This window comes from Herpailurus yagouaroundi, unplaced genomic scaffold (assembly GCF_014898765.1).
Source record: "Herpailurus yagouaroundi ecotype Mexico unplaced genomic scaffold, PumYag 182, whole genome shotgun sequence".
Taxonomy (NCBI): Eukaryota; Metazoa; Chordata; class Mammalia; order Carnivora; family Felidae; genus Herpailurus; species Herpailurus yagouaroundi.
Window position 1 is genome coordinate 22,551,572 of NW_024412413.1, and position 12,872 is coordinate 22,564,443.

The 12,872-nt window shown below is 40.7% G+C and overlaps 1 protein-coding gene across 14 annotated transcripts in view; it reads left to right on the forward strand.

The window, feature by feature from the left end:
• The window catches only part of ANKS1B (ankyrin repeat and sterile alpha motif domain containing 1B), a 909,382-nt gene that overhangs the window by 817,024 nt on the left and 79,486 nt on the right, over nt 1-12,872 (forward strand). For 12 of the 14 annotated variants that reach the window (XM_040491122.1, XM_040491120.1, XM_040491121.1 and 9 more), the window contains 2 exons: nt 5,130-5,237; nt 7,320-7,499. In XM_040491122.1, coding sequence (XP_040347056.1) covers nt 5,130-5,237; nt 7,320-7,499 — 288 coding nt within the window. The remainder of the gene's footprint in view (nt 1-5,129; nt 5,238-7,319; nt 7,500-12,872) is intronic. The other 2 variants (XM_040491124.1, XM_040491125.1) reach the window with 1 other exon arrangement.

Here is a 12,872-nt window from a genome sequence, read left to right on the forward strand (position 1 = left end):
GAGTGAAAAAAATTAAGGTGAAAATTGAACTTTTGTTACAGCTTCTATAAAATGTAATCATGGGGACAAAATGAAAGGAAGCATATCTATATGTTAATAGCCTACAGAGAACTTGTCCCCTTACTCGTTTTTCTGTATTTTCTGTCTCTACAGTGGGAGAGCAGTATTGTTACTACAATCCAAACAATGTTTAATTTTAAAAGCAGATGAAGAAAAAACATATTTAATTTAAATCATGTTAAATTTAACGTTTAACATATATCACGTTAAATTTTAAAAGAAAAAAAAAAAAAGAAGTCTAAGTATGCTGACTTTACCTGGTGCTGTGACATATATTCTGATGCGAGCCTATTCAGTGTGAGGGTAATGGCATGACATTGTCTAGCAGAATTCCCACAGCCAGACCCAGAAGCATAAAAGACAGTGACATAACATTGCAGCATTGTCACTCCACAGTTATTCTCCTCTTGCTGGGATCTGTGACAGGATTTCTGAAGATGTCCTGTTCAATTGATGATACTAGAGAAAATTCCTAGACGCAACTACTGGTCTGATGAATGGGTCCCAATATGAGGAAAGCTCATGTCGGTTCAACACCACTCCTTGCCTTTGGCTCACATTTTTCATAGTAGTTGTAATAAAAACCATTAAGAAAATATGCAGTAACTTTTATTTCATATCTGTTAGAATTCAGCAGCTGGAACCACATTCTTAGGCTCATATGTATAATAATTTTTTTCTTAGTTAATGGTTTGACTGTGTAGTTATTCATGTCCCGTTTCTCTAAGTTCCCTCTTTGTACTGCCAAATAATCTGTGGCAGAAACTCAATATCAGTGTTTGAATTGAGCGGAATTGGCTCAATATCTTAGAATAACTAAATCCCCAATATATTACCATTACTTTACCTTTTATACCCATGGGGTTTCTTTTATATGCAGTTCACTTCCACCCACACAGGAATGAAACCCGTACAGAGTTTTTCTCTACTACAGTAATCATTGCTCTGGCTTTTTGAAAACCAAAGGTTTACAGACTGACTGGTCATCAGTTATGGTGCCTAAAGTGATAGGATTCCACTACTTCCCTGTCTGCTTCCAATGATGACCATATGTTAGTTAAGTTGTTCTCATCCAAGGCAAACCCACTTGCCTTTGGACTTGACTTTTTCAGTTACTATCTTTCTTTGGAATATTCTGTTACTGTCTGGCCAATTTGATTTCTTATTGTTGACTTGGGAGTTTTGAAGCCAAACATCACCCCCCCCCCCCACCACTCTAATATTAGCCAACTTGGATTGAATCTTGGATTGATGAGGACTTCCTATCCTTTGTCTATATATGCATTTCACAAGGAATTCTGTAAGGTACCCACCTGAGCTCTTTTGACCTGAAGCTTTAACACTGCTTTAGCCTTGTCCAGAATTGAAGCTATAGTATTTTAATGTTTTCAGATGATCAAAACCCATTATAAATGTTTTGAACATAACTCAAAATTTACAAAACACCATTTTAAGAAGTCTCATGACACGTGATTTATAGTGTAGCTGAAGCCAGACGGTGTAGAGATTGATAGCAAGAAGAGCCTGGTAAGTGGTAAAGAGCAGGTTAAGAATCAGGTGCACATCCCTGTCATGATGCCATTAGCAGTGTGACCTTAAACAAGTTACTCAGTATTTGTGTCTCAGGTTGCACCTCTAAAATGAGAATGAGAATGAGAATGTTATTATAAGGATTAAATGAGATATTTACACATATATAATGTACTTGGCACAGTTTCTAGCACAACTAGACCATAGCAAATGTTAAGTAAATGGTAATCATCAGTATCTTCTGTAATGTGGGATCATTTCTAATAAATGAGAGTTACCCACATGTTTTTGACATGACTCATCACTCTGTGTTAATTTGTTCCATCTATCTATCTATCTATCTATCTGGACTCTTCCGGAAGGTTCTGTAGAGGAGGCAGCAGTAGAGCTCCAGTGTAGAGTGCCTCAGCTTACCTCCTTTGGGGATTAAATAATGTGCATGGGAGAATAGCATGCATTCTTTTAGATTAGGTCTAGGAATAAATTTAACAGCTAGAAACCAGACCCCTTCCTACCAGTACATGTCACTTCAGTGGGCACTTTTTCCAAGGTTAGCCAAATCTCTGCATGCAAAGCACCAGCAGACTTGTTTGATGTGATTAACTTTCTGAAAATCACATAGTCCCTGTCTTTCGGGGTCAGGATTTGCATACATCCTTAGAGCCCACTAACTGGAAGAAGCACAGTGTGAAGGTTGTATCTTTTCTACACCAGGCCCTGTGCTGGTTATTCTCATAATCTCGCTCTTCATCTTCCCAACATTAGGATTGGCATTAACTTCCTCACTTTATAGGTGAGAAAATGGAGATCAGAGACTTAGGTATCTCACCCCAAATTGAGTTGTTGGAGAGTAAACCGAAAGCAGCAGTAGAGGGGACACCAGCTCAGTTTTACCACAGTTATTTGTTGTTTAGTGTCAGTTATTTGTCGAAGTAATTCTGAATTCATTTATTACGATAAAAACGTTACTTAGCAGGACCCAGGGGCCCAAGGCGGCAGCAGCAGCAGCAGCAGCAGCAGGTCCAATTAGTTATTGGGAAGAAGGCAGTGGAGATTTTATGGGAGGAATTTATATTCAATAGAAGCATTTGGCAAAGTAATTGAGAATAAGAATAAAAGAGAATGAGAAGAATGTAGTGTTTTTTAGACTTGCAAATACATTTGAAAAGGTTAATGTTAAATTTCCCTGAAACGGAGGAATTCTTTGATCTTGATACTCTTTAAAAAAAAAAAAAGAAAGAAAGAAAGAAAAGAAACAACGCAAAAATATAAGGGCATTTCTCTGGATCGTGTAAACAATATTGCCTGCAAGTCATGGACATTGGGACCATCCTTATTAAGCATACTTCTAAATCATCTGAGGAGTGTATGGTGAAATTCTAGATTTGCAAAACTTGCTAAACTCCTCCAGGTAGTGAAATGCCACACCGGCTAATATACATGCAGGAAGATAACACAGGGTTATGTGAGTATGGAGAAGGACGGCAGATGGGTTTCTGCATGGACGACTGTAGGATAAGGAATTTAGGGAGAAGTAATACAAGCCCTCCTTCCAAGATTAAAAGGCTTTGAACTATCAGCTGCAACAAAGTTAAGAGGTTTTACAGCCAGTGTGTATTTTTGCCCCTGGTTTTTCCTCCCATGGCTGAAAGGCCAGGCAGAATCAGGAGTACTTAGAAAGGGACATTTAAAAGGGTACATTCAAAGCAGAAAATAGTGTACTGCTCAGATGTAAAGCCATGGTTCACTTACACCTGGAATGTTGTAATTTGCTGGACAAACCTTAAGCAGCTGTAAAGGGGTAGGAGAAGGTACAGAAATTGACTAGAATGATCTGTGGGGAAGAGGAGCTGCTTTATGGGGCTGACTGCAAAGATCAGGATGCATCAGCCAGGCAAGATAAAGGTTTACAAAATCATAGGGAGGTGGTGCATGTGATCACTCACCTTGATGAACATTTGCTAACCCCGTCATCAACAGACATGGATCAGAGAGTAGATGTGAAAGGAATAGAGCATACTGCTGGTTTAAAATCTGAATCGGTGTGGGCAGAAAGTCCAATAGGCTAACTGACAAATAGGCAAATAAAATTTCAAGATAGTGCAGGAGGAATGCCAGAGAATGCCCACCTCTCCTCTTTAAAACTTGAAAAGAGAGATTTTGTTTAGACCACTTACACTATGGGTATTGTACTTGAGGAACTAGTGACCCAAATAGTTCTAGTTCTGTCCTGGAACTACACGTGGGCAGAGAAGAGGTAAATGCATTTCTTATGAATGGATTTATAATATGCTCTTTTAAAACATCAGTAATATTTGGAGATGTGCCCAAACTTTGCAGTTTACCTTCAAGTAAAACAAATTTTGGAGTCAGGCAAACCTCATTCAAATCCCAGAGCCACCACGTACTGGCCCTTAGATAGACTACTTAACCACTCTGAACTTCAGGCTCCTCTTCTGTAAAGCAAGAAGAACCCCTTCCAGAGAGGGATATTGGGATGGTTGAAAAAGTAGCATTTGCAAAGCTCCAGGAAGAGGTGGGAACTGAGACTGTCTGCAACTCTTGGTTTCCTTTGTCACCTCTTCCACAGTGTGCCTTGTAGGGCCCTCAGACTCAAAATCCCATCCTGGGGAGACTTTGAGTCTTCCCCCAGGTAGGTAGTGCTTGACTCCAACCCTCCTCTGCTACCTTCATCTACATTAAAATTCATTCTTTCATATTCATTGAACCCCTATTATTTCAAGCATTGCTTTAGGCATTTGGGAAATCATAATGCTAAAGATACACCAGAGCCTTGCCTGCAGGAAGTTTACCTAGGGGAGATGGGTACACACACACACACACACACACACACACACACTGAACCTAAAATAAAGTTATTTCATAGAATGATAAAAAGAGGATCATGCGGTAGAGTGTGATGGGGGTTGAGGGCATGGTTCTTTTAGTGAGAGGAGGGAGAAGGCTTTTGTGAGGAGATAACACTTGAGCCCCAGAGGGATGAGAAGGATCATTTGAAAATCTTGAGGGGACCATTCCAGGCAGATGGACAAAAGGGATAGAGGCCCTAAGGCAAGAATGAGTATGGAATGTTCAAGGAACAGAGAAGGCCAGTGTGGACATCCTGAATGGAGGGACATAGAGGGAGGCAGAGGGCAACCAGCCCTGTTGGGCCTTGGGGCCAGGTCAGGACTCTGATTTTATTCTAAGAGCAATAGGACTCTGTATGGGAGAGTTTTCTGCTGGTGCAGGTTAAAGTGACTTATCCTCTGGAAAGGGTGGTGGTTGATGAGAGGACATCTAGACTCCAGGGCAGCACCAGCAGGAGGAGCCGTGTCTCTGCTCTCTTTTCCAACCCCCACTCCACAGCCACATTGGACTCTGCCCCTGCCATTCCCATCTTTCTGGACTTGAGGGCCCACCCTGATTTCACACATCTCTCATGGTGCAGAGGTAACTGCACAGATCCCTTCATTTTTCATCTTTTAGGACATCTTTTTCTCAGATGAAATATTTAACCCAAATATATGTCTTTTCAGGTTTTAAAAATCAATTTGATTGGCCACAGGAAACGTATTTTGGCATCTCTGGGAGACAGGCTGCACGACGATCCACCACAGAAGCCCCCTCGGTCCATCACCCTCAGGGTAAGTGCCCAGCTTGTTCGTTTCCGCCTCCACTCTTATCCTCAGAAGTTATTGTGTGCAATAAAATGACATGATCGAAGCAATGGATCGAGAAGTACAGGCTGTTTTCCATGTGGTTTACCTTATTTATATAAAAACAATCTCAGTTTTGATTGTGTTTTGTAAGATGAGATTTGTTTCTCTCAATTGGTTAAATGTATACTTTTGAGATTTAGATGTACACATTACAAACCAGCACTTTTAAAGAACCACTCCCTCTGCCCCCTTCCCACATTCCCATCTGCACCAAGTGAGAGGAGATGAGTTTTAGGTCAAACTCCTCAAACCCACAGAATGAAAATCATTCAAGGACCACAGTTAAGGAAAGATAAATTGAAAGTTAACCTTAGGGTCTCCTGTTGTTTTAGGAAGTACAAATTTGTCAGCTTTACTTCCTTCAAAAATTATGAATAGAGAATCCAGAACATTAATAAATGATTGCAGCTATATTTTAGAATTCTGGGGCAGAAAAACTAGAGAGAAAAGTATAGAATGGAGACAAAGATAACGTGGAAGGAGAAGGAAGGCAAGAAGGGCAAAGCAGAGAGAACAAGAAAATGAGAGTTGATTGCTGGCAAAATGGCAGTGGAAAGGAGCAGCCAACAGTCACTGGTTTCCATGAGACCCTGTTGGAACTTCTCAAAAACTCATCGAAAAGCCTGGATCTCCATGACTGGTTAGAGAGTTCCAACTCTGTTCTCTTTATTTCATCCTGCACTGGCTTCTGATCCCTTTTCTGCACGTGTCAGCAAAGGCAGCAATAGCAAACAGTACACCCAAGCATGGCACTTAGATGTAACTGCCAACAATGAAATGCAATAGAAAGCCTCTTATCAGTGAACTTCAGAAAACAGCAAAACTACTGCCAGGACAGCAGAGGGTCAGGTGGGAGAGAAGCTGGTAAGACTGTGAGTCTGATTCCATTTTAAAGAAGAAGATACACAACGATTTCAGGGAATACAAGAGATGTGGCTGGAGGAGGGAACCAGCAGGAAAATTGAGCACTAGGGAAATTGGGATACACTGGGACATTTGGAGACCAACCAGCTGGGGGCTTTGGGAGCAGTGAAAGTAAAAACAGGACGTGTTTTTCTTCCCAGTAAGGGAAGCCTCAAATAAATTAGGGGGAAAATAAGACTAGAAAGTGATTATTGTCTTACCTTCATTTCGCTACACAAAAGGAGGTAAAGATGGAGGTGCCTTCAGTGTAAACATCCTAAAATGCCTCTTTAGACGAGTAACTTCCTCCTACTTACTCTGCTCTCTTTCCTTCGCCTCCTGAACCTCTCCCTCCGGCTCCCTGGAAGAGATTTAGGAGAACAACAAACAGATCAAAGACAGAGATTCCTAAGAAAAAGTGCAGGATCTTAATCTGTCACAGGAGGCCCAGAACATCTGGGGGAAAAGTGGCCTGGAGACTCAGCACAATCCAACCCTCCTCTGACTTGCAAACCCTAGAGCCCAGCCGTCTGCCACCCCTTATCTGACTTCTGACCAGTTTCCCTCAGCTTGAGTCATCTTTGCCGTTGAAACACGTCCCCTGTCATTATATGCATTGCTCTGCAGTCTGCGTGTGACATGCTGTGTTTCCATACTGTGTCCTCTTCCCTGCCTGATTGCCAGACCACCCTTTGATGGAGAATCAAGACCCATTAGGTCCTACTGGGGCCTTCTTGTCATGTGTCACTACAGTGAGGACACTCTGTCCACAAGGAGATGCATCTCTTCCCTTGTAAACACACACAATCGCATCAGGGGTGCCCAGCATACGAGTGCCTCTCTCCTGAGCTCCTCCGTAGCACTGGTGTAGGAAAACCGGGCCTGACTCATTATCCTTGAAAACTTTGACCTGAAATACTTAGGGGGGAAAGTATTGCCTAGAACACACCATTAATAAAATGGTAGAATGTCACCCATTCCTTAGCAGGTGATTCAGAAATGACTCCCCACCCCTGCAATGTGTCTTGTCAGTATTTCACAATTGTGAAACCAAAGGTTAGCCACAAGAACATGGTATTTATTTCATGATGTATTTCCATTCAGGATCCCAGTGGTAATCACACTCCTCCTCAGTTGTCTCCATCACTTAGCCAAAGCACTTACACCACTGGTGGCTCCCTAGACGTTCCTCACATTATCATGCAGGGCGATGCAAGGAGGAGAAGAAATGAAAACTACTTTGATGATATTCCCCGATCAAAACTGGAGAGGCAGATGGCCCAGGTAAGGTGTTAAAAGCCTCTGTGATATTTTTGCCTTTCACCCATATCGAGTAATGCATTCTGATATTGAACACTAGCTTGCAGTGAGCCGATGGATGCCTGTTGTCCACCCAGCTGGAATTTTACCGTCTTATGCTATGGCCTTCATTCCCTACTCGCTCAAACCAGACTGAAAACACACCTTCCGGGAATGGCTTGTATACCCAGGTCCTTGTTATCCATTCTTATGGGAGAAGTTGTCTGATCCCATTGCACCCAGAAAGTCTTTGTGCCAAAGGGAATCATCCCACGTAAGAATGAAATCATAATGAAAATGAATAGCAAAAGTCTGGGTTATAAAATGTAAATTGGTTAGATGACAGAGCAGAAGTTGGGGGGAAGTAGTAACTCCTCGTGATGTTGTTAATTTCCTTCCGGGTTAACATATTTGAACAGTATCACACTGTCGGGACTGGTTGCATCGTCTCACAGTGTCACCTTGAGTAGTTGAAGGTGATGATGCTGCTTGACACAAAGAACTGAAAAGAGAGATCTTTCATGCTTAGCCCTCTCTGTGGTTTTGGTAGAGGTGTCCATGCCTCACCTGCCCTCAGACTGCCGCTCAGAAACATGAGTCAGCCATACCCAACAGTGGAACTGTTCTTAACACACGTCCAGGGGGGCAGCTAAGGCTCTAGCGTTTTGAATCTTCGAGATTCAAAGATTTGGATTTGTTGACAACAACTGGCAGAATCAACTGTTTTCATCCTCCTTCCAGGTTCAGACTGGTGTGTTAAGAGTTTTCTCTCTGCCTCCCACACCTAAGATGAGAATCTTGAGGTGAAAATTCGACTGTAATTGCTTTGCTTTGCTTGTTAAATATTTTTCTCAACTGTTTGGTGAGATTCTGTTTTGAAAAGCCTTTGGTAAACATTCTGTGCTGCCGCTCATGAAAGAAAAATGTGAAGAGAATGTTCTGGAAACCATGACTTTTCTGCTTGCAGATGCCCTGGAGAGAGAGAGAGTCTGGTATATTGCAACTCCTTTTAGCTCTCTCAATATTGAATTGTTCTCTGGAATCTTTGTGCAGGGAATGGCAATGTTAGGATTACGGAGAATCTTTTCTTGAAGGGAGATGAAAGTGTACAAGTTAAAGAAATGAATAATTTTCCTTTTCTCTCTTGTTAAATATTATCTTTTAATCCTTATTCTTGTTTTCACTGATGTTCTTTTAGAGTCTGAAAGCTTTTTTCCCCCAAGATGTTCACATATTTCCTGCTACTTGTTAGTATTTGTGGATCACATATATGTGGTTAAATTTCTGTAATGACAGCATTTCAGAGACATGATTTGTTTTAAGTTTGACCCATGTAGTCTTTATGTATTAGTACCAACTGGGTATTTTCTGAAACTTTCTATTTCCTGGGTAAAGGAGGATCCTTCCTTAAAGAGCATTAGCTACTGTTGACTATGCCAACTTCAAAAACAAAATCACCTATCTGAGATCCTCCTATAATTTATGACATTTCTGCACACAGCACAGTTTTTTCAAAGAGGAAATTAATTACTCCTCTGCCTGCGTGTGAACACTCCGAGATAATCTAGCAAGATTTCTCCCTTAGGTCCCTCGTGAGATTCAAAGGCTAGTATTTCTTGTTGAATAGCCCAGATGTTTTTCCCATCACTCCGATTGGAAGGCATCCCTTTCAAGAATTGTCCTATCCTTGAGAAAGTTGAATGAACTTGTATCTGGCCAGGTGAGAAAGGCCCAAAAGCAGAGAGAGGATAGATAAAAGGGTGGATGGGATGTGGTGAGCCACAGAGGGTCTGTGTGGATATGCTTGTTTTCCTCACGTGTACTCCTCACAGCAATCGAATGACTGATGTAGACATAGGCCAGGAGCCAGGAGCATATTAGACCTTTCTGAAATCCTGCCGCTCAATACAGCACTTTGGCTGCAGAGAAAGCAGAGAAAATAGGAGATGGCACTACAAGAAACTAATCAATAAGAAAAAAGAATTCTGGGATTGCAACTCTTTCGGTTGTGTTAATTGCAGTTTTTTGTTTGTTTCTCTTGAGAATGTTTCCTAGTCTAGAAATGCCAGAAATCGTGGAGAAATGAATGTGTACCTTTTAAAAATAGTCTCAAAGCTTTAACCTGTCAAAATATGAAATACTCTGTGATTTTGTTGTTGAACAGTTTTTTTGTTTTTTTTTTTTAAGTGCTTTTCTATCACTCAGCCACTCAATTGGTGTTTTTTTCTTATCCTTTCTTTTCTGGTCATTTGCTAGGATGATTTTTTAAATCCATTTGCTTTTTTAACAACCTGGCATGCTCTCCCCATGCCACATTTCTTCCCCGAGGCTATGTGCTTAGCCAATAAAGTTGGGTCTTCCTAAAGACTTGGATTAGAAATTAAAATTTCGGTAGGCAAGCAGCTAGTTACACCTCCATCCAACCAGGAGCCTGGTCCCTGAGATTCTTTCCCAGGACCTTTCTCCCAAGGGACTTTCATTGCATGGGTAAGGCTCACCTAACCAAACAACACAAGTCCGTCTTCAGGCTTGCTAATTTACTAAAAGAAAGGAAAATGCAATTAAGAGAAAAATCACCAGGTCAGAAAACCTGTTCTCAGCAGAGACTCCACCAGAGTGATCTGGAATTCTAGTCATAGGCCAGAAACCTCAAGTTCTTGGTGGTTGCAATAATTCATAGGAGTGTTGCCCTCTTAAGATCTACTCAGTAGATGTTTGGAAGTGCTTTGCTTAACCTAGAAAACCAATGCTTACAGTTAAATTGAGATACATTTAATGTCCGTTCCACTATGAAATTTGTTCATTGGCAAATGATTTTCAAAAGTAACACTAGAGTGATGTTTAATTATCGGTGTTCCGGTTGAACTAGTACGAAAAATACCTGTCTTGGAATCCAGTGGCTTTTAAATACTGTGGCTATTGTTTGCTTTTATTCTGATATAAGTAATATTCTGGCATCAAATTGTCTTAAATGAATATGTGAGAGATGGAATTGAGTTCAGTACTAATAACATTTTTTAAACCACTGAACATAATGATATAATCACATCTAGACAATGGGTTTCTGTCATGCTGAAAACATCACTTTTCTGGCCTACAGTTCTAAATTGGACTCATTAGCTCAGAAGCTCTGAAATGCTCCCATATTTCCCTGCCTCTAATAAATGAATGTCACACTCACATTTGTATAATAATAACTTAATGCCCATAGAGCTTTTAAATTTTCAAAGTACTTTCACATCTATTATCTCATTTGAGTACAAACGAAGTATCCTACACAATTGCTCATGTGCACATAGCATGTGGCTGATCAGCTTTTCAGTCCGAGTTCTGTAGTGAGTGAAAATAAAGTGAAACTATGGAAAGCCGATCAGAAGGGAGATAAATATTTCCAGTATTTAGGGCCTACTCGCCATCTTTAGAAATGTTCTCAAGTGATATTTATTTAGAAGTCAGAATACTCTGAAAATGAATAATAAAAGAGAGTAATGGGGCTAATCAAGTTAAGGGACCACAGTCTCCAAAGTTACTAAGAAACAAGAAATTCCCAATGTGAAACTTCCTACCATTTATAGAAGGCCTTCATTTATAGAAAATACTTATGGAAAAATGAAATGATGCTTATAGTTTCACAAAAATAAAAAGGACTCCTAAATAGTAAAAGAAATACATATCTTTGAACAAATTTTAGCTTGATATTAATGAGGAAAACCCATACTGTAGAAGTCGTTAAGGCTCTCATCTAAATAAAAATACCAGTATTTGGGGGCAGTTACCTTATCTGATGCACACAAACCTGAGAAACAGGCATTATCCACATTTTGAAGACAAGGGAACTGAGAAACCACATGACTTGTGTGGTCTGGGTCACATAGCCAGAAAGAAACTGAATCAGAACTCACCTAGGGCGTTATGTAAGGCACTGCAAAGGCTTGGTCTGAATTGCTCCTAAATCAGTACTGTTGATACCGTTGAAATGCCAGTGTTTCTTGATCCAAACAGTATCACTTAATAAGTATGACTAGACCAATTACTTCTTTATTTGAAAGCATTTAACATGTTAGTTCTACAAATGTTCATTCTTTTGATATTGTTAAGAGAAATGGAAAGGGAGTCAGATAGAAGCCCCGCCACAGCCAAATCCGTGCCTGGGATTCCATGTGCTTTATCTTATCTGATCCTCACAATGTCCCTCCTGTACTCTAGGAACCCTGGGTGGGTAAGAGCTGTGCCTCATGGCTTGAGTCAGCACTCAAGCTCTGTCTACCTGACTGTATCCTGGTTCTTCTATGGCTCTTGATACCTTGTGGTATCTGTTTTAAATGATATAAGTAGGGGCGCCTGGGTGGCACAGTCGGTTAAGCGTCCGGCTTCAGCCGGGTCACGATCTCGCGGTCCGTGAGTTTGAGCCCCGCGTCAGGCTCTGGGCTGATGGCTTGGAGACTGGAGCCTGTTTCCGATTCTGTGTCTCCCTCTCTCTCTGCCCCTCGCCCGTTCATGCTCTGTCTCTCTCTGTCCCAAAAATAAATAAACGTTGAAAAAAAAAATTAAAAAAAAATGATATAAGTATTTTTTTAAGTTTATTTATTTTTAGAGAGACAGAGACAGTGTAAGTGGGATGGGGCAAAGAGAGATGAGAATCCCAAGCTGCCAGCGCAAAGCCCAGTGCAGACCTCGAACTCATGAAACCACAAGATCATGCATGACCTGAGCCGAAACCATGAGTCAGACACTTATCTGACTGATATAAGCCCCTGAATGGTATAAATATTTTTAAATGACATAAAACATTTTCATAACAGTTCAACAAATACAAACTTATATCCTGTAATAGATTATACTTATGTGGGTAAAGCAAGAAGAATGACGATAAAATCACTAGTAGTTTAGTGGAAACTTATTGAATCAGGTTTTAATGAATCATCATAAAACCCTTTAATGCAAAACTATAATGGTTATTTGTTGAGCCTTTTGGTGGAGACCCTCTCTGCACAGCTTGGTAGAACTCTGCCCTGTACACATGTTTGTGAAAGCTTTGTATGTGGGTGGGGTTTACTGTGCATACAAAGAGGTCCTTGTTTGTGGTTTCTCCAAACAGTAGATGCTGTTTCCTTAGTGGCTTCTTCATTTGGAGTTCTGATTTGGTTTCTTTCTGGCTGTGTGACCTGTACCAAGTCATGTGGTTTCTCTGAACATCAGTTTTCTTTAAAATGTGGATAAATCCTGCCTCTGGGATTTGTGTGTATCAGATAAGATAAGTTATGTGAAAGCATATTTGTATGTATCAGGTAAGAAATTTATGTGTAAATACATAGATGATATGACTCTCAATTCAGATGTATCACCCGTGGGCCCCTG